General features: G+C 41.5%; 1 protein-coding gene across 1 annotated transcript in view; it reads right to left on the minus strand.

Annotated features, from left to right (window-relative positions):
- The window catches only part of astn2 (astrotactin 2), a 512,045-nt gene that overhangs the window by 188,120 nt on the left and 300,522 nt on the right, over positions 1-23,403 (minus strand). The window contains exons 11-12 of the mRNA XM_079815958.1: positions 18,202-18,368; positions 16,101-16,289 (exon numbers count right to left, since the gene is read on the minus strand). Coding sequence (XP_079672084.1) covers positions 16,101-16,289; positions 18,202-18,368 — 356 coding nt within the window. The remainder of the gene's footprint in view (positions 1-16,100; positions 16,290-18,201; positions 18,369-23,403) is intronic.

Consider the following 23,403-nt stretch of genomic DNA (forward strand, 5'->3'; position numbering starts at 1 on the left):
TTTTTTGCTGTCTATTTCTTTTCTTGTTCTGGCAATTATATATACTGTGCCCTAGTGCTGTTCAATTTTTCCTTTTTATTCATACAGTTTATTGCCTCAGAGTGGTCATAAAAAAGCAGAGCGTATTCAGACTGCTCGAATATAAACTCCACTTTTCACGGCTCTAAAAAGAAACTGGATAAGTCCACAGGTTAACATGCTCAGCAATGCTGACATTAAATCAGTGCTTATCCATCCATGGGATGCGTCTCCCTCCAGGCCAGAAGGGGTGAAACCTCCTCTACATCAGGTAAAATTAGAGCCATTACGTCAGGCTTGAAATGCGATTGCTCATGGTTTCCAGACAGGATGCTGCCTCCGTCCTCAAACTGGCTTTGCTCTGGAACAATCATAGGGGCTTCCAGGAAATAATTGGCACTGGCTGTAGAATTAACTTTCTCTTTTTGAGAAGGTCTATCTTGTGGTTGACCGTGATTACACTGAAAGCCGTCAGACAGTGCCGCAGTCTCAATGTGACCTGCTATCGGTTAGGACGGTTTGTTTGCAAATGGTGAAAACCGTTTAAAAGCGATTGATTCACCTCAAAGTAAACGGCTGAATTGCTAAAACAGTCGATTGCTCATTGACACAACTAGAGGTGTGATGTATTATGTCTCTTTTAACCAAAGTGGCTTGATAATGTATTTGAGTCTCTGTCAGTGTCTTTTTTTCAGGACTCAACGGTTTCAGATTTTCATTTGAAATGCAGTATTGCACGAAGGGAACCTGAGTAAGAACAATGTGCAATGCTGTATAATGCTGCGTTCACACCAAACGCGAATACAGCATCAAAATCACGTCTAGTTGGACACTTGAACATTTTGAATCCATTTGCGCGTCCACAGTGAATTGGACGCGCGTATAGATAGAGTATTTGAAGCGAAATAGATGCGCGTTCAAGGCGCTCCAGGAGAAATATTCACTCTTTTCATTTTCATTAAAAATATACATTAAACATTAATAGCCCCACAAATGTGGCCCAGGCAACTCCTACATTATCTTCACTGCATGTATATTTAAATATGAAAAAAAATAAAGTTATGAAACTTCTCTTTGCCCTCAGTCAAAACGATTTGGCAGACAACAAATTATAGATTCATGACACCAAAAATCGCCCATTAGATCCATAGATATACATTATCAAGGCTAAATGTCTTACGGCTGAGACTCTAACGTCATCACCGGCGGCCATCTTGTCACAGGCTGGGCTCTGTGGTTCCTGATGTAAGGCGAGTGATCTGAACACAAATACTCTTATCTCACTGAAATCTTGACGGATTTACAAATGGTTTGGTTTCTTACAAATGTTATTAACATGGCTATAATTATGGATGCATGAACAAATTATGAATCGTTTTTCATACGTATGCAGTGTCATAACTACATCTCTGACATTAATAATGAACCCAACAGTTTTGAAAATTGGTTGAAAATTGAGCAAGTTATGGTTATTTAAAAAGTGCAAGCACCATGAAAACAATGTTACGAGTGAGCGAGCTGCCTGTGACAAGATGGCCGCCAGGTGCGGACGTCAACCTCCATTGGCGAGCAGCGCGGACGAGACATCTAGCCTTTATTATGTATATCTATGGTTAGATCCACACAAGATGAACCACTACAGGACATCAGAGCCAGCGGCAGACGGCAGACGGCAGAAGGACTGGCCGAGGAAAGGCTGCTCTCGCCGGGGTTAATGAGCGCTGAGCGCCTGGTGATCGTCTGGAGCTCACAACTCCAAAACACAAGATAAATTTTTTTAAATAGGTGCTCTCTTTATAAATAAACCACATATTTGAGCTTTAAGCAGCTACAGTCTCACCTGAAAAAGTCTTAAAACTACATTTTGTGACACAATAGTAGTATTTTTAAATTATGCAGGGTTTCTCATCACGTCACTTTACCACAGCAGCGAGCAGGCTCCTGATTGGTTAACACGCCGCAAATTGACGCCAAAGTTCAGATTTTTCAACTGGGGCGTCAGGCGCGAATTTGCTTCAAACGCGGGAATGCACAAAAAGCACCACTCGCGAATAACGCTTGTATCGCGCAAGACGCTCAATTCGCGTCAAACTGGACGCGCAAATGAGGCGGAATCGCGTCCATCGTGCCGCGCAAAACGCGTCTATCTTGCCGTAGGACCTCCAGACGCGCGCCAACGCGCCTTTCCATTGACTTAACATTGAAATCACTCGCTCCAGATGCTCTATTCGTGTTTGGTGTGAACGCAGCATCATGTTTACTTCGTTCTTGGAGATGGAGTTGAAGCTAATATCTGGTCCTTAATGGCAATAGCTGACACTGACTGGCCCTTTCCATAATTTGATATGAGACTTGCATGTCTCTGTTGAGGATTCATTGCCCATTCTTCTTTGCATTACTGCTTTTCCAGTGACATTGATTGGTAAGTCTTCAGACATGAGCTGCTCACAGTGGATACGGACACATCCTCACTTAAGGATCTTTAGAGCTCTTCAATTTGGATTATTTTTAGCAAGATACATTTTTCTGCACTTTAAGAAAAAAAAAAAAAGCTGTAGAATTTCCTGACAGAAAATGACCAGTACATTATTAAAGCGGTCATAAATTAAGAAATCTAATTTTCCTTGAGCTTTTGACATATGAGCGGTCATCATACTATAAGAATATCCTGTAAGTTTCAGAACTGAAACTTCCTTGTTACTCAAAAAAACTTCAAAGATGGTGAAAGACCGCCTCTGCAGAAGATCAACGCCTACTACATCATCACAACTTTGGCCCCGCCTACTGGAGTGTTAGTGAGATGACGAGGAGAAACGAGCGATACAGGATCACTGCACTTAAAAATAACATTACCTTCCAAAGGATCCTAAGGAAAGACCGCTAGCCTGGTCCTACCAGACTCTCGTACATTTCATTTGTTCAGAGAGTCTGGCCACTCTCCATTGACAAGCGTTAACTTCCTTGAAGGCGGGAACTCTGCTGAAGTTTAAAACTATTGGATCTGCCCAGAGCCACTCTGGATCTGCCATAACCAATCGCTAACGTTTGGTCGTGACGTATGTCATCTCAAACTAGAGCACAACATCAATGTCATCGTTCTCAGCCACTCCCTCTGTTCGCGGTTAAAATTTGACCGGAGAAAACCAGAGAATATACCGCAATCCCAGACGGAGAACTGGAGGAAAATTAAAATTGAGCGGAAGTACATAGGAGGGCGGAGCCAGGCTAAAAGACCGCCTCTGCAGAAGAAGATCAACGCCCACTTCATCATCACAACTTTGGCCCCGCCCACTGAAGTGTTAGTGAGATGACGAGGAGAGACAAGCGATACAGGATCACTGGACTAAAAATAACATCACCTTGCAAAGGATCCTAATTCTAGGAATGTGCTTATTTATTTTTGTCTCATGTGAGCATTATTTATTTGTGCCAAAACTCCCATTATTCATAGTTTTCAGTTACATGACTGTCACGGAGCCCTTGAGGGCAAAACAGCCTTAGAACTGCAGCACAAACCTGTCAAATTTCCATTTCAAAAAACAAAATATGTGAACAAGATAAAAACAGCGGGACGTTTTTAAAACACTTGTATGGTGAGTTGCATCAATAAGGATTAAATTAAGCAAAGTTTAACGCTAATCAAGGATTTTGTTGATCTGGGTTTTATTTCAAATCGAGTTGTGTTGGGGAGGAGGGGGCGGAGCTATGCTAATAGGGCGAAGTCCGTCAGCAGTCGTGGGCGGGGCCTACATTTAGCAAAGAAACATTGCATAGAAACTGCAAACGGCTCATTCTGAGACACTGCTTATGATTTATGGGGATTAAAAAAAGATTTTTACCATTATAGGATGGTTGTGTACACTGCAGACACACATTTATGTTCAAACACTATGTAAAAGTGGATTTTGAGTGATGTGTAAATGTGAAGTCAATAATACTACAATTCAAGAGCAAAACTACACTTTGTGTTCTTTCATTGTATGGAAAGAAAGAACATGGAGGAAAAAAAACAAAACACGGATACATTTTTCAAAATACATAGAACAAAGAAAGTCAATGGTTTAGAATGACACAAGGGTGAGTAAATGATTTTCATTTTTCAGGTGATCTATCCAGTTAAGCTGTCAGTAAAAATATCTCTTATAGCAATAGTTTCTTGAGTTCTGACCCAATTTTGTTACTCTCCATCAAAATTAATATACGATTTTATACGTAACACACTTGAAGCCAGTATGAAGATTTCCTCCTTCAAATTCTTTTTTCATGAACTAAATGAGTCGGTTATGTAAATGTCTAAATACTGTATCCTGTATGTAAAATATGTAAATCTTAATATTACGGCCACCGGCTGCTCTTTTCCTCCTGTGACGGTTTCACTTCAGTTAATCAAATTACTCTCTTCTGCAGGACTGCAGCACGCAATAGCATCCAAATACAAAATTTCTAGTTAAAAGAAGCCTCAAAAATTCTCAGATTTCCAGTTTATTTTTAGTTAAATAGGAACCCCTGGCTTTTAATTCCCTTTGAATTCAATTGTGTGACTCTCGTCAAACTTTAGCGTTAGGTGGTGTGATGTTGTTTATACCACAGAAGGTGTATTTGTGGGGCCAGTTATTTGCAATGATGAAACTGGAGTTTCTTAGGCCGGATTGTAGTTTGCTTACAGTTTCTAAACTATTTTTAATCTGCTGCCTGACTTTGTATTGTATTCAGATGATATGAATAATCTAGGGCTGTCAAATCGATTAACCGCGATTAATCACATCCAAAATACAAGTTTTCCAATCCCCTATATAGTACACTGTCTGATCGTTCTCTATCCCCTATATAGTACACTGTCTGATCGTTCTCTATCCCCTATATAGTACACTGTCTGATCGTTCTCTATCCCCTATATAGTACACTGTCTGATCGTTCCCTATCCCCTATATAGTGCACTGTCTGATCGTTCCCTATCCCCTATATACAGGGAGTGCAGAATTATTAGGCACGTTGATTTTCTGATCATATTTTTTTTCCAGGCACATTTGACCAATTCCAAACCACAGTAATCCTAATAACTACTATTGATTTAGTATTTAATAATGTATAAGTGATATATAATTGTTCATGAAGGCTGGAAATGAAAATCCCCTTATATTCAGGTGTGCAGAATTATTAGGCATGTTTTCTTTTACAGATAAATTGAGCCAAAAAAGAGATTTAACTCAGACTGAAAAGTCAAAAAGTATTAAATGCCCATGAGAAGGATGCAATACTAATGCAATACTAGACATTGCAGTTAAGGCATGACCATTGGACAGTGAAATGCTCGTTGGGTCAGAAGGGTCAGACAAAAACAGGTGGTGAAGAAAAGACACCTGTTAACTGCAAAAGAATTAAGAATTAAGGTGAAGAATTAAGGGTGAAACCATCAGGAACCCTTTAGTCTCCAGCGCCACCATTTTCCAGAGCTGCAACCTACCTGGAGTCTCCAGAAGTGCAAGGTGTCAGGATCTCAGAGACTTCAGTTAGGTAAAGAATCCTAAAAAATGACCCCCACTAGATAAGAATCACAAGCTGAAGTGTTGTAAAATACATGAAGAAGGTTTTTTTATAGGCTTTATGGACAGATAGGTTGAGAGTGACTCTTGAAGGACCAGCACCACATCCTCTAGTACCACTGTTTGAAGAATTCATCTTCCAGAATCTGGCAGTACGTTTTGGGAGTTCATTTTAGTCCATCCTGAAGTCCGTTTTGCAGAGATTAGAGAGCATTTGATTGGACAGAAAATCTAATGAGAAGCTGAAGTGCAAAGTGATGTCATCAAATTCATTGATCCTTATTGGTGGAAGTGAGAGACTGTAAGTTTTGAATGCTTATATCTTCCAAATGTGAATTTTGTCATTGTTTTGGAGCAACACTAGCTTATAGATAACAGTAAGGCCAACATATTCATACAAAAAAATTTGGAATAATAACATTCACTGAGCTCATTATATTATGATTTCTAGGTAATATATCCAGATACAATATTTAGAAATATTATGAATCTTTAATATATTTTCATTTGAATTTATAAAACAGTTCAAAAACATTGCATAATATCTGTCAAATATGTTGAATAATGACTATTGTGTTACCAAGGAAACTCATTGTTTGATGTTAAGTCAAACAAAACAAACCTTTTCCTAATTTGCCAAAAGCAAACATAATCAGAAATGATTTTCCAATCTGCACAAATAAAATTTGCCTGAATGTTGTTTGTTATATCATTACTGGCACTCTGCCGCTAATGACGAATTTCCACAAACTGTTTCCATGGATGCATATGGCCAAAGCTGCATGAATATCACTAAAATGAGGCATAATGATGAGTATCATCATCATGAGTAAAATGTGATTGAAAGCATCTGTAGCCCTTCAGGCCGCATCAGACCTGAGTCACGTCTCCTGCCATTGGATTTGTAGTTGGTAAAGAGATGCATCTGCATATCAAAGCATCTGCTGAAGTGAAGGGGGACACGAACCCCTGAAGAGAAAATTAGCGTGATGAGGGTCAAACAAAGGCCTGAGACAGAGACAGCCATGGCCACAGGTGTATAAATCAAGCTCTAGGCCATTGGACGCTTCTACACACATTAGTGAGAGAATGGGCCGCTCTCAGGAGTGTGTGTGTGTGTGTGTGTGTTCGCTTCTACACACATTAGTGAGAGAATGGGCCGCTCTCAGGAGAAATGTAGATATTTCATGTGAAATTTAAATAAAATGTTGCCATGTATAAATATCATTACTAATTTCAGCAAATACATTTTAAAATGTCCATAAGTCCCTTAAAACTGCACAGCTGTAGAGTAAAAACATTAGGCTATTCAAAAAGTGATATTACATGCGTTTAAAAAAAAAATGTAATTTTTTTTTCTACAAAATCACACTGGAAAACCCAGAACGGCTGCTTGCATAAAGTTTAAGGTAAAACTGGAATTAGTTAGCGAACATTAGTATTTTACAATTAAATTAAATAAACTGTTCATTCCTACCCCTCTCTCACACACACACACACACACACTAAAGCAGTGGAGACGTGTTCTCTGGAGTGACCAAGCCCGCTTCTCTGTCTGCCAATCAGATGGACGAGTCTGGGTTTGGCGGTTGTCAGGAGAACGGGACTTGCCTGACTGCATTGTGCTAAGTGTAAAGTTTGGTGGAGGGGGGATTATGGGGCGGGGTTGCCCCTTAGTTCCAGTGAAGGGAACTCTTAATGCTTCACCAAGACATTTTGGACAATTTCATGCCCCCAACTTTATAGGTACAGTTTGGGGACGGCCCCTTCCTGTCCCAGCATGACTGCTCCAGTGCACAAAGCGTCGCTCCATAAAGACATGGATGAGGAGTTTGGTGTGGAGGAACTTAAGTCCTGACATAGATAGAACACCTTTGGGATGAATTAGAGCGGAGACTGAGAGCCAGGCCTTCTCGTCCAACATCAGTGCCTGACCTCACAAATGCGCTTCTAGAAGAATCCCCATAAACACACTCCTAAACCTTGAGGAAAGCCTTCCCAGAAGAGCTGAAGCTGTTAGAGCTGGACTCCATATTAAACCCATCGGATTAAGAATGGGATGCCATTAAAGTTCCTGTGCATGTAAAGGCAGGCGTCCCAAAACGTTTCGCAATATAGTGTATAAACTTAGATAATTAATGTGAGTTTCTATGTACTAAACCAGTCTCCTTTGTTGTATTAACTTTTTTAATTATTTCTTTAAATGAACTAAAAATTTAGGAAACCAGGTAGCTCACTTTTTTATGTTAAACCAACAATATGTACCAACACTGTGAGAAGCAGTGCCAAACGTGCAAAGCATGAAAAAACAAAGTAAAATAGTCTTCGAATGATATTTTATGCATTTAGCAGACACTTTTATCTAAGTTTGCCTGAATCACCTTGACATTGCTAAGAGGGGAACATTATCAACAAATAATGGCTTCAGTTTGGCCTTTTCCTCACACAAAGCTAATGCTCAGACTTCAGACTTGAAATATAGCATATTTTTGCCTAAAAGTTACATATGCATGTTTTTTTAATTCAGGGGATTTCAAATGTTATGTTGCCAAGGTCTCCCAATTGTGATATTGTGTAAACTATTGAATAATGTGCTAAATGAATACAAAGGTGGCAATTATGTACTAAAGCCAATGTAGAATATTAACTTGTACAATAAAAACATATTTTTTTACAATAAATACCAATCCAAAGAAGATGCATGCATCAAGGTGAGCTATGCTGTGCCCTCATTTAGTTTGTCCTTTTAAACAGGGGCGGGAGATTAAAACGAGCCTCTGGTCATCACGCTCGGCTCATTCTTTTGTTGCCTCCAGAACACTACAGAAAATAAAGGAAGACTACAACTTTCTGAAGAAAAAAGATGTAATCCACGGCTGTCCTTCAGACGAGTGTTCTCGCTGAAAATATGTGCACTATTTCCCCTTTTTCTTTGAGCTTTACCAAACCACTCAGAGCATAAAAGCACAGACCTAGAAAACGTCTAGGTGCAGAGGAAAGAAGTGCATCTGGTTTCAGTGGCTTCCGGGACTCAATTATTTTTTTAACCCAGATAATTAACATTTAGCTACAGTCGAATCAAAATGTATTCAGACACCTTCAACATTTTCTCACATTATCACAGTTTATTCGCTATAGTTCAGAAAATGGTAATAAAATATGAAACTGTGTCAGAACAAATTCATCTTGATAATGTCTGACAATCAACCAATCAGCTGTTCAATTTAAGAACACAATTAAATAATACCAATTTAGGTCAACCAATGACCAAGCAATGCTTCATTTTGTCGCATTAGCGATTAAAAAATAAAAAAAACATGGTCAGCTCAAAGTGTCAGAATCACTTTGGTCCCAAATTTGTTATCAATTTTACTGTAGTCCACTGTATGAAAAATTGTAAGGTATAATATAACACAGTTTACTTTATTTTGCTATCCTCACATACATAAATGAACTATAGTGTCCTGCACACACTAGTGAAAAATGATATCTGGTGTCTGAATCATCTTTGACTGTCCATCAAAATGACACTAAAACCCTCATATACTCTTTTTTAATGCTTCAAATATGTTTAAACAGGCTTTTAATCAAGCCAATTGAGGATACATGAAACAACAACAACTAGAAATCACAATGAGGGGTGTGTTTTCTGACAACGACAGAACTCGCAATCACGAACATGGGTCCGTCGTCTAAACCACGTTGGTTTAACAATATAGGGCTGTCGTTAATATAAAGTTCTGTCATGAAACTCTAGATGGCGCTGGCTGATATGTCCTTTGACTCAACCTGCTCGCAATCACGTCATTCTCTATTGGGCACAGCTGATTGGTTCCTGCTGTATCAGTAGCCAATGAGCTCGCTGCTCAACCCTCTAAATACTGCTCAGCATTTACTGTAGTAATTCCAGCGCTTTCAGAAACCCTCCTCCTTCCCCAGCTCCACCTGTATAGATCTGTTACGGGTAATTTCAGGCATGCTATGAAACGTGTCGTGTATGCAGTACACTCTAAAAAATGCTGGGTTAAAAACAACCCAAGTTGGGTTGAAAATTTACTAACCCAGCAATTGGGTTGTTTTAACCCAGCGGTTGGGTTAAATGTATGCTTAAAACAACCAAATCGCTGGGTTAAAACAACCCAATTGCTGGGTTAGTCCATTTTCAACCCAACTTGGGTTGTTTTTAACCCAGCATTTTTTAGAGTGTATGATTGTACACCTCAGGGACTAGCCGAAAACAATCACAAAAGACAAATTTTAAAGACTTTTTTTTTCTCGCAATTGCATTTTTTTTCTCATTGTGAAATATAAACCCGCAATTCTGAGAAAAAAGCCGGCTCACAATTCGGTCTTTGTACCTCACAATTGCAAGTTTATATCACACAATTCTGAGAAAAAAGGTCGGAATTGCGAGACGTAAACTTATAACTGTGAAATAAAACGTCACATTTTCTATTTTTTATTCTATGGCGGAAACAAACTTCCATAACAATGAGTAAACTACAATGTATAAAAATGGCATTCTACAATGTGATGTCATTATTGCCAGGTTTATCGTCTGTTTTGGTGTAGTTTTATTCAGTTCCTAACTTCCTCAAGACACCAAGCTAACTTAGTTTTTCAGTGTAGAATTGGCGTCGGGCCGTCGCTGAGAGAGAGAACTCTGATTGGCTGTTCAGCTTAGCGAACGAATCAGTGCACAAGAATAATAAGTGATGAAAGAGAGACGGCACAGACAGAAGGCTGTTCTGGTTTTACATCATCTTACCTGAGCAACACTGCGCAAATATTTTCATAATAACATGAGTGAAGAACGTGATCAGCGTGATTGATATTCAAAACGGTATGCAAACGCTGCTTTGTTGAAAACGTTCCCTTTTTGAATGATGAATATATCTGCTTAAATAGACAGTTATCTCCTTTACACGCAGGTGCAGAACGCACATGTTAGTTTGACACTCGCCCCAATGCTGCATTCACACCAAAAGCGAATATAGCGTCAAAATCGTGTGGACGGTTGAACATTTTGAATCCATTTGTGCGTTCACAGAGAATTCGACGTGCGTATAAATCGAGCGTTTGAAGTGAAATAGACGCGCATTCAAGACGCTCCAGGAGAAATATGTCATAAAACACCTCTGCCTCTTTTCATTTTCATTAAAAATATATATTAAACATTAAAAGCCACACAAATGTGATCCAGGCAACTCCTACATTATCTTCACTGCATGTATATTTAAATATCCTTAAAAAATAAAGTTATGAGACTTCTCTTTGCCCTCAGTCAAAACGATTTGGCAGACAACAAATGATAGATTCATGAGAGCAAAGATCGGCCGTTAGATCAACACAAGGTGAACCACTACAGGCCATCAGAGCCAGCGGCAGACGGCAGAAGGACTGGCCGAGGAAAGGCTGCTCTCGCCGGGGTTAATGAGCGCTGAGCGCCGCTGATCCACTGGAGCTCACAACTCCAATAACGCAAGATAAATTTTTTTAAATAGGCGCTTTCTTTATAAATAAACCACAGATTTGAGCTTTAAACAACTACATTCTCACCTGAAAAAGTCTTCAAACTAAATTTTGTGACACAATAACAGTGGTATTTTTAATTATGCAGGGTTTCTCATCACGTCACTTTACCATGTGACAGCAGCGAGCAGGCTCCTGATTGGTTAACCAGGGCTCAACATCAACGCTTGTCCGGGACAAGTGGATTTTTTGAAGGGGAAAGTGAAAGAGAATTTTACTTGCCCAACCGGACAAGTAGCCTGATAAAACGTCATTAACAAAAAATAACTAGGGAATCACCAAAATGCAAGAATGATTCTGCATTCATTAGTGTGAAGTGGCGATCGATAGTGGATGATAATATATAATGTATAATGAACTGACGGTAATTTTAAAATTGCTGTTGACACTCGCGCAGCCTCTCGAGGAGAAATCGAAACAAATGTGCACCGCTCACACAGAGAAACTCCGTTAACACACTGCCGTAAAAATATAGAAATGCAGATATAAATGTTTATTTATATTTATAACATGATACAGTTGCAACATCACAAGAGTGCTGTTTTCCTGAATAACATCACGACTGAAAATGACACTGATTTCATATGACAGTTCCATAAACAATTATTAACATTAAGTCACATTTTAGATGCAATATTGAGTGTTTTTGTTCTATTTCAGCAGTGAAAATAGTTCCAAACAAAGATCACAGCAGAACGCGTGTCACCGCAACAGCGTGTTAGTGAATGATTCAGCGTTTTGAATGAATCGTTTGAATCAAAGATTCAATGACCTATCCGTAAACGACTGCCTCATTCCTGAACGAATCAGCCGTTTGAACGAATCGACTCAATGACTCATTCAGACGGTCACCTGCCGCCACCTACTGGCGTTTTAGTTTCATGTTTAAACATTATCTCCAACTTTTCTTATTTGTATATTCAAAAAAATATTTAAAACAATCTCATAACATTATTTAATGCAGTTGTAATTTTTCAGTGTAAATTATTTAATTTGATTGGTAACAGCCCTATAGTGGCTTCTTCTAATTTAATTTATTGATCAAATTTAAGAATATAAAAGGAAAGCTGAAGCATAGCCTATATTTAATAAGATTAGGGGGAAAATGCCCTTTATAAAAGGTACAAATATCACAAATATGCAGATTTAAATATGTCAAAGCTGATTGAACACTGGTGAGAATATTGCTTTAGAATAAATTTTATTTACAACACACAAAAAAATAGATTTTTTTCCGGACAAGGACATTTTTTACCCGGACAAGTGAATGACAGATTTACTTGCCCGAAGGACGAGCACGTGAACATGCTTAATGTCGAGCCCTGGGTTAACGTGGCGCGAAAAGACGCCAAATTTCAGATTTTTCAACTCGGGCGTCAGACGCGAATTCGCTTCAAACGCGCAAATGCAAAAAAGCACCAAATAAAATCACTTGCGCAAGACGGTTGATTCGCGTCACACGCGCGAATGAGGTGGAATCGCGTCAACGCATATTTCCATTGACTTAACATTGAACTCTATTCGCGTTTGGTGTGAACGCAGCATTAGTCCTTTCGGTGTGTTCAAGCACAGATGTTTTCGCAGACGCAGGCGTGTTGATCAGCGCTAGTTCTTTGCCGTTGGTTTGGTGTATCTCTACCCTAAGTAGACTTAGTTTCCTAGTGTGACTTACGGTATGTTTACAAGACAACAATGTACCAAAAACAGAAATGTTTTTGCTTACAGACGACACCTTTGTCAAAATGATCCCCATTTACGCGGATCTGCGAAAACGACTACAAGCGATGTATTCTGAAGCCAGGCCAGTAGATGGCGATGTCACTTTTTAAATAAACACTACGCGCCTATAGACTGAACACGTAACACATGCACATTATGTCACCGTTTTCAGGCCCCCAAAACGTAAATGAACGGCCAAAACGCATAACAAGTTTCCTATTTGTAATTGAAAATGGTGTCTTGTAAACAGCCCCTTAGTTTCCTAGTTGTTTGTTACCCTTTCAACCTATTGTGTTACTTTAGTTTACCGATTAGTTTAGTTCTTTGTCCGTTCTAAGTGGTTGTTCTGTTCATGCATCTTGCTCTCTCTCTGAGTTATTGTTAATTAAAGTTTTACTGCTGCAACTAGATCCCGCTCAAACTCATCCTTGCTGCAACCACACTGTGATAATCATAAGAACCTTTACACATAATAGAAAAATATTATAATTGTTAGTAAAGGCCAGTGGGTGAGATCAGTCGAGTACAACAGCCAATGTGTCTTTCCACACGAAGCATCTGTCTTTATTTTCAGACAGCGAAATGGTTTTCCTGGGGTTTGACAGTGGTAGTGTAGTGCTGGGATTAGCGCTGACACACACCGCTGATGAGTTAATAAAGATGGAGTGTTTTATGTTCATCAGAAGAACGGCTGGGCCGCAACACGCATCCAGCGTAAGTGAGAGTGACAGCTGCAAGTGGTCATGAAAGCAGTTGTGTTGGCTATGAAATATTCCCTTCAAACGCGAGGCTTTCTGAGAAATGGGTTTGCCGAACAAAATCACTTTAGACCAGAAAAAGGACTTCAAAACATAACTGATGCATCTTGAAGTCATCACAGAATACCGCTATGGAGTTTATTCATTTCCTCCAAAACAATTCTTCTGAAAAAAGCACCGACCCAGCATGAACCACATCCTTACAAACTTTGATTTTGAGCATAAAAGTGTTTGAAGGTCGAAATACTGGATCTGTTGGCTCTTATGCGGGAATGGGCGATGCATCCCATGAAGCTTTGCGAATGATAATCAAATTAGATGTTGGGGTATAATATAAAACTCAATTGGAAAGTGTGCATGCTCAATATAAAGTAAATTCCTCAAAGTAATTAAGTAATGATACTTTTATTCAGCAAGGATGCATTAAATTGATCAAAAGCGACAGTAAAAACACTTATAGGGCCCTATCTTGCACCCAGCGAAATTGACTTTGTACACCGACGCATGTGTCATTCCTATTTTGCACCCGCGCAAAGCGCGCTTTTCCCTCCACAGAAGCACGTCGCTAAACTAGTGAATGAACTTGCGCTCCCTGGGCGGTTCAGCGCAAAAAAGGAGGCGTGTTCCGGCGCAAACAATCCCTGGTGCTATTTTGCTGTTCCATTAAACAATTGCGCCACTGACCAGAAAAAACCTAGTCTAAAGTCAGTGGCGCGTTGCGCGTTGTTCATTATGCTATTTTAAGGGCGCATGCTTGACCATAATGTATAGCGTGCACAACGCGCATACACTTTGCTCATGTAATCTACACAGATGCAACAGTTATTTTTGCAAAACATAAATTGTTACACTAAAAAATATTAACACATGAGATGACGGAAATCATTGTGGTGTGCCACGAAGATGTGAAAAAATAGGCATAAATCTAGCTTACAAATGATTCAGGCTAATTGTAGTCTAATAATTAAGGAGACCTGTTTGCCCAATAGTGGCAACTTCTGGCAAGACATATATGTATATAAGGTCATCTAACAAATTGGTTTGTCCGTCAAGAACCAGGAAAAAAAAAAAATCGGTGAGGGTGGACGCAGCGATGTCCTCTGCTGGCGTCAGGTCCTGAGTAGAGGCAGATCCACCTCCCGTTACACGGCGTGCCCGATTGATGCTGGCAAGCTTGGACTTTCCCCGTCTTCTGATGTCATTGTAGCGCTTGCGGCACTGGTGCGATGTCCTGGGGATGCCAGCTGATGAAACAATTGTGGCTATTTCCTCCCACGCCTGTTTAACCGACGCTCTTTTGGGTGGGTTTCTCCCATCCCCATACAACTTCACTTCTCTGTCTTTCACTGCTCTTACAAGAACATCAGTCTCCTCGGCTGTGAACCGCTCCTGGCGTGCGCCTGGTAAATACGCCATAATAATAGCAATCCATAATGGATCTTGCGCACCTGCTTTTACAGGGAATGTTGGATGACGCTCTGATTGGTTTATTCACGTTACGCCCAAACCACACCTATGAATAATGAAGCTACTTCAGACCAACCCATTTTAGATTTGCGCCGGGCGCAAGAGCCATTTATCCCGCCGGGAAAATAGCAACAGCGCCGAGACCCGCCCACAAAGTTACTTGCGCTTCGCGCTTTGACACTTGCGTTTCAGATCGTTAAAATAGGGCCCATAATGTTACAAAAAGTTTCTATTTCAAATGAGCGCTTTTTCTTTTCCGTGATGGTGTTGAGTGTTTGTGTGAATGAGTATGGTCCTCCTCAAAGCTCTGATTCGTCATGTGACTCTCATCTCCACCGTGATTGGTGGTTGTCAATATCAAAGGTACATAACAGATGTAATAGTTGGTAATTTAACATTATTTCAGTTAATGAAACATTTTTTTTACTGTAAATTTAACGTACATTTTTATAATTATTACAATTATAAACCTTTAACTTATATGATTTTGAACTGTAAAATAGACAGTAAACTAAGTGCTGTCCCGTAAAACCTAAAATGTTGCTACCGTATTTTTTACGGTAAAGTTCTGGCAACCGTTTTTTTACTGTAAATTTTACGGGATTTTTTTACATTGCATTTGTGGCTTCTGCTGAACTGCATATAACAAACAAATCGGATAATGGGATCTTTACTTCTAGAACCTGACGGTTGCACTCAACAAGATAAAACAAGGGGCAGTCATGGCCTAATGGTTAGAGAGTCGGACTTGTAACCCGAAGGTTGCGGGTTCGAGTCTCAGGTCTGGCAGGAATTGTCGGTGGGGGGAGAGAATAACCAGCGCCCTCCTCCACCCTCAATACCACGACTGAGGTGAGACCCTTGAGTAAGGAGCCGAATCCCCAACTGCTCCCTGGGCGCTGCAACAAAATGACTGCCCACTGCTCTGGGTGTGTGTTCACTACTGTGTGTGCGCACTTGGATGGGTTAAATGCAGAGCACAAATTTCAAGTATGGGTCGCCACACGTCACTTCACTTTCACTTTAGAAAAATAAAGCTTGCGCCATAAAGAGAAAAACTCACCTGAAGGTCATCTGAAAGACTTGTCCCAGGATCACCTGTTGGCTTTTATTATTGTACCCACGGAGCATCTCACTGAAGAGCGTGTCGTTGAAGCGCGAGTCTTGTCTCGCACACTTGGGTCCTTCACAGTGATCGGCCAGAAGAAGACAGGAGCGGCCATCAGCTGCTAGCTTGTATTCCTGCACACACCTGCACACAAACACACACACAGTGACACCGATGAGAGTTCATTCAGCCAATAAAAAACTATACTAAACTGAACATACACTCAAAAAAATCTTGGGTTATTTTTTCTAACCAATCCTGGGTTGAGCCTTTTGGGTAGTTTTTGTGTTACTCAGATCCTGGGTCAGACGTGACAACCCAGTGTTTGGGTAGTTTTTGTGTTACTTAGATCCTGGGTCAGACGTGACAACCCAGTGTTTGGGTAGTTTTTGTGTTACTCAGATCCTGGGTCAGACGTGACAACTCAGTGTTTGGGTAGTTTTTGTGTTACTCAGATCCTGGGTCAGACGTGACAACCCAGTGTTTGGGTAGTTTTTGTGTTACTCAGATCCTGGGTCAGACGTGACAACTCAGTGTTTGGGTAGTTTTTGTGTTACTTAGATCCTGGGTCAGACGTGACAACTCAGTGTTTGGGTAGTTTTTGTGTTACTCAGATCCTGGGTCAGACGTGACAACCCAGTGTTTGGGTAGTTTTTGTGTTACTCAGATCCTGGGTCAGACGTAATAACCCAGTGTTTGGGTAGTTTTTTGTGTTACTCAGATCCTGGGTCAGACGTGACAACCCAGTGTTTGGGTAGTTTTTTGTGTTACTCAGTTCCTGGGTCAGACGTGACAACCCAGTGTTTGGGTAGTTTTTGTGTTACTCAGTTCCTGGGTCAGACGTGACAACCCAGTGTTTGGGTAGTTTTTTGTGTTACTCAGATCCTGGGTCAGACGTGACAACCCAGTGTTTGGGTAGTTTTTTGTGTTACTCAGTTCCTGGGTCAGACGTGACAACCCAGTGTTTGGGTAGTTTTTGTGTTACTCAGATCCTGGGTCAGACGTGACAACTCAGTGTTTGGGTAGTTTTTGTGTTACTCAGATCCTGGGTCAGACGTGACAACTCAGTGTTTGGGTAGTTTTTGTGTAACCCAGATCCTGGGTCAGACGTAATAACCCAGTGTTTGGGTAGTTTTTGTGTAACCCAGATCCTGGGTCAGACGTAATAACCCAGTGTTTGGGTAGTTTTTGTGTTACCCAGATCCTGGGTCAGACGTAATAACCCAGTGTTTGGGTAGTTTTTGTGTAACCCAGATCCTGGGTCAGACGTGACAACCCAGTGTTTGGGTAGTTTTTGAGTTACTCAGATCCTGGGTCAGACGTAACAACCCAGATCCTGGGTCAGACGTGACAACCCAGTGTTTGGGTTGTTTTTGTGTTACTCAGATCCTGGGTCAGGCGTAATAACCCAGTGTTTGGGTAGTTTTTGTGTTACTCAGATCCTGGGTCAGACGTGACAACCCAGTGTTTGGGTAGTTTTTGTGTTACTCAGATCCTGGGACAGATGTGACAACCCAGCGTTGGGGACTGTTTTATATGTGAATATACAGTAAAGTGTAATTTATTCCTGTGATCAAAGCTGAATTTATCATCATTACTCCAGTCTATAGTGTCACATGATCCTTCACAAATTATTCTCATATGATTTGCTGCCCTTATGATTATTATCAATGCTGAAAACAGCTGTGCTGCTTCATATTTTTATGGAAACTGTGATGCATTTTATTTCTCTTTAATCTTTGATGGATAGACAGTTCAGACGAACAGCATTTATTGAATGTTTTGTAACATTAAACATGTATTTTCTGTCACTTTTGATCAATTTAATGCATCTTTGGTGAATAATCCCAGCATTTGGGTTGTTTTAACCCAGCGATTGGGTTGTTTTAAGCAAACATTTAACCCAACCGCTGGGTTAAAATGACCCAATTGCTGGGTTAGTCAATTTTCAACACAACTTGGGTTGTTTTTAACCCAGCATTTTTAGAGTGCACCATTCTCCGGATGGACGGATCGTGCTTTTTATGTAACTATTTATGTGCTTGTACTCACTCACCCGCAGAACATGAGCACATTGCTGGACGTGGGGTCATCGGGAAGAGGAACCAGCTGCTGAAGACACAACTGCTCACAGCCGCCGTTGAACCCGTCCGTACAGTCTGTACCAAGCGAGTAGTCATAGCAACCCGAACCGTCCTTCATGGGCCTCAGTCCTTCTGGGCACTACAGATGAATTGAGATGAGAGAGATGGACACAGAGATCAACATCTGCGTGCCGCCCTGGACTTTCTGTTACCAGGTAACAATACAAACTCTCGAGACAGCGTGTATCCCCAGTGGGGAGTTATTATGCGATGAACAAAGCAGTTTCTCAGGAAGGAAAGGGTGTTAATGAGAGTTGTCAAGGCAGCGCCATAGAATTCAGGGAAAGAACCACAGCCTCAGTGAGACACCCATTAAACATATATGTCGAACTGACCAGCCCACATATTCAGAGGCAAGAGAGAGACAAATTACATTATTATACTTTCTAAAGAAAATGTGCAGCGGGGCAGGAAAGCATGAGGAGACGAGGATCTAATGTGCAACTTTACTTTTATTAACAAAAATGACAAAGAATATAAATAGAACGGGGCAGCAGCAAATGCGACAGCTCTGAAAACATTACTCGACCAGGAAGTGAGGAAACAGAGGGCACTGAATACTTCACTAAACGAGGAACTCAACAAGACACAGGCGATGATAATTCATTACCATTGAATCGCCCGCCATTTCCTCATTCACTATTCCCTACATTACTTGAGGGGAGTGAATGAAAACGAGTGAGTGAATTCGGACACTGCCGCTTTTGCTTAGCAAACTGGCAGCTCCAGTAGTAATGAAAATGTTTATCTTAAACTCATGGAAACTATGTATAAACATTAGTTTCTTAGCTTCGTCTTCTGGTCAGATGCAGGAATTAATTCGGTGTGTGTCTTTCACAGTGCATTATGAGTATTCTCTAGCCGTTGAGCGCATAGCTATACATAATAAAGGCTAGATGTCTAATCCGCGCTGCTGGCCAATGGAGGTCGACGTCCGCACCTGGCGGCCATCTTGTCACAGTCAGCTCGCTCACTCGTAAAATTGTGTTTTAATGGTGCATGTACTTTTAAAATAACCATAACTTGCTAAATTTTCAACCGATTTTCAAACTGTTTGGTTTGTTATAAACATCAGAGATGTAGTTATGACCCTGCATACTTCTGAATAATTATTCATAATTTGTTCAAGCATCCAGAATTATAGCCAAGTTAATAACGTTTGTAAGAAACCAAACCATTTGTAAATCCGTCCAGATTTCAGCGAGATAAGAGTATTTGTGTTCAGATCACTCTCCTTACATCAGGAGCCCGCCAGAAAGCTTGCCTGTGACAAGATGGCCGCCGGTGATGACGTTAGAGACTCCGCCGTACGACATCTAGCCTTTATTATGTATATCTATGGTTGAGCGTATATTGTACACTTGTTATTGTGATGCATTGTAGGATTGAATGAGTGCACTCAATAATGTCCACTATGGTTTCGGACACCACTACAAATGGCTGTCCCTTCAAATAGTGCCCTATTTAGGGGTATAGGGGGCGATTTCAGACACAGGCTCTAACATTGGAGACCAAGGCCCTGTCCCAAATATGCACTTTAGGTCTTGTGGACTTACAAAGGCCTGGAGTCCATGAGACTGTAGGGTGTCCCATTTAGTCATTTTAGGTTTCAGAAAGGTGCTCGAGAGCGCTCCCTTTGCGGTCGATATGAGCATTGGTGCGAGCTCCACAGGGGACTTCTTCCCGACAGTCAAAACGGCGTTATGTCACAAAAGTGCAGACTCAGATGAAGACTGCAAGTGTTATTTTGAGACAGGGCCCAAGATAATCAATAGTCATTGCACTAGCACCATGACTATTGACTTTAGAGCAGGTTTGTGTTGGTCAATTGTCAGTCGTTTTCAGTTCCTCACAATAGCAACACTCCCACAATGCTCCTGAACACACCTGGTGTTCAGACCAGACGCCCATGGGTGAACAGATGCACCAGTTCATTTGATATTTAAACAATGTGGAGCTGGGCATGAACATGAGAACTGCGTTGGGCTGAAACTAGCAATCAACACTTGCGTCGCGCCTGGAAATAGGGCCCAATAATTCACTCATAAAAGAGTAAAAAAGTACCCGGATGACCTATTACTTCTGGCAGAATTCTGAAGTGTGCATATGATGGACACTTTACTATCCCATGAGGCCACGGAAGATTTGTGAATGACAGTGCACCGACGCTAGCCTGACAAGCCAGACCCATATCAAAGATGTTGGGTCTGGGAACTCACCATTGGCAGGGCTCAATCCGAGGGGCGGGATAAACGTTTGTCTTTCAGATTCCCTCAGCACGCAATAGGATAGCGCTACAACCAATCAGATCAATGAAGAAGGTGAAGCGGAGCTAGTTGATGGATTAAACTTTTGCCGTATCCGGTCGGCAAAACTCCGAAACATCTTCCTTTCTTAAGAATGACTTTCAGTGGCGTTCTTTGTTCTTTCCTCGAAGAAAAGCTTAACTCAAGTCTTCCAGAGTCACGGCCAAACCTGATTGGAAAGACCGCCGTTCGCCAGCTTCTTTGTTTACGAGTAGCACGTGGAACTTACCGTCATTATGTTAAGCCCGCCTACCGACTCTATACCCGATGTGATTGGCCTGAGCAGAGTTTGGTTTTTCCAGCTCATAAGCCAACGGAGAGTTGCTGGACGGCCCTGGCTGCAAATTATATTTGCTGCTGCTAGAGTGAGTCTAGATTTCTAGGCTACACCGACGTAACTGATGCTGGTACCCAGACAGCAACATTGTGTCGGCCTGGGCCACATCTGGTACATGTGGATTCAACACGTACCAGATGTGGGCCAGATGTTGCTATTCGGGTAGCCATTCACTCGCCATCTTCCCAATGCCCTTCCCCTCATGAGAATACCCATTGCCGTTCAACTTCGTCAAGTGGATGTGGGAAGTTTATTTGGACAGCGAGTCTATCCATCAATCCATCCATCCATCCATCCATCCACACACCCATCCATCCATCCATCCATCCATCCATCCATCCATCCATCCATCCATCCATCCATCCATCCATCCTTCCATCATCCATCCACCCACACACCCATCCATCCATCCATCCATCCATCCACCCACCAACCCATCCATCCGTCTGTCTGTCCACTCTTCTGTCCATCCATCCATCCATTCATCCATTTACCCATCCATCCACTCACACACCCATCCATCCGTCTGTCTATCCATGCATTTATCCATCCATCCATCCACTCTTCTGTCCATCCATCCATCCACTCTTCTGTCCATCCATTCATCCATTTACCCATCCATCCACTCACACACCCATCCATCCGTCTGTCTGTCCATGCATTTATCCATCCATCCATCCATCCATCCATCCACTCTTCTGTCCATCCATCCATCCACTCTTCTGTCCATCCATTCATCCATTTACCCATCCATCCATCCATCCACCCACACACCCATCCATCCTTCTGTCCGTCTATGCATTCATCTATCCATCATCCGTCCACCCATTCATCCACCCTTCCCTCCCTCCATCCATCCATCCATCCATCCATCCATCCATCCATCCATCCATTCATTCATTCATTCATTCATTCATTCATTCATTCATTCATCCGTCCATCCATCCATCCATCCATCCATCCATCCATCCATCCATCCATCCATCCACTCTTCTGTCCATCCATTCATCCATTTACCCATCCATCCACCCACACACCCATCCGTCCTTCTGTCCGTCTATGCATTCATCTATCCATCATCCGTCCACCCATTCATCCACCCTTCCCTCCATCCCTCCATCCATTAATTAGTCCATCCATCCATCCATTCATCCCTCCATCCATCCATTCATCCCTCCCTCCATCCATCCATCCATCCATCCATCCATCCATCCATCCATCCAAACAACCACCCACCTACGCACCCGTCAGTCCGTTCATACATTCAAGTTTATTTGGACAGACCCTCAACCCCTCGATTTTGAGAGAGGGAGCGAGTCTACTAGGCAGATCCATAGACCACAACACAATTGTGACGTCATAACAGCAACTTAATTTACCCACAAGTGATCAAAGGGCTTAGGCTGCGTTCACACTGCAGGCTGAAACGACCCAATTCCGATTTTTTTGCCCTTATGCGACCTGTATCTGATCTTTTCATGACAGTCTGAACGACACAGATCCGATCTTTTCAAATGCGACCCAGGCCACTTGGGTATGTGGTCCAAATCCGATACATATCCGATCTTTTGAAATGCTTCTTCAGTCTGAACTGCCAGGTCACATGTATCCGACCCGCACGTCGTTGATACGCGACTAACGTCATCATTGTACGTTGAAGTAGGCGGGAATGAGAAGATAAACATCTATGGCGGACGATGCTGAGACCAGTCAGTGGAAGGGAAGCGAGATTTCGGAGTTAATTAATATTTGGGGGGACAGCTCTATTCAGGCCAAACTCGAGGGCTCTTATCGGAACCGGGCGGTTTTTGAAAACATTTCCAGCGAAATGGCCGAGCGTGGTTACAGACGATCCTGGCTAAAATAACTTTAATAAAGCTAAACGAACTAAACGAAGTAGCTTACGGAGCTACTTCCGTAAACAACAAGTGACGTCGTTGACCGTTGAGTACTCTTCTGCGCATGCGGGTCACTTCTGGGTCATTTCACGTTCACACAGGAGATCACAAAAGGTCGCATTTAATTGGAAATGTGAACGGCCTTGCAAAAAAATCGCATTTTTTCAAAAAATCGGAATTGAGCATTAAGCCCTGCAGTGTGAACGCAGCCTAAGAGCTCTCTATTTAAACCCATTGCAAGGGTTCCTATGTAGTGGGCACATGTGCAATGTACGCAATGACGTATATCCAAGTGAACGAGACGGAGGGAAGTTAACAAGGGAAAAGCATAAAAAGTAACATAACCCAAAGCCATATGTGTTGCCAGGGTGTTGTCATGTGGTTGCTAGGGTGCTCTCACATGTCTCTTTGATGTGGCTCTGGTCCCTCCTTCGGTGTTTTCATGTACTGTATCATTTGTCATGTTGAAAATTGTAGATAAGTTTCGGTATTTGAGGTATTATGGTGCACAAATTGTGTGGGATCCTTAAAGCACAATACATTGTAGCATTAGTGTGTCCTCTAAGGCTGTCA

The sequence above is a fragment of the Gobio gobio genome (genome assembly GCF_949357685.1).
Source record: "Gobio gobio genome assembly, chromosome: 4".
Taxonomy (NCBI): Eukaryota; Metazoa; Chordata; class Actinopteri; order Cypriniformes; family Gobionidae; genus Gobio; species Gobio gobio.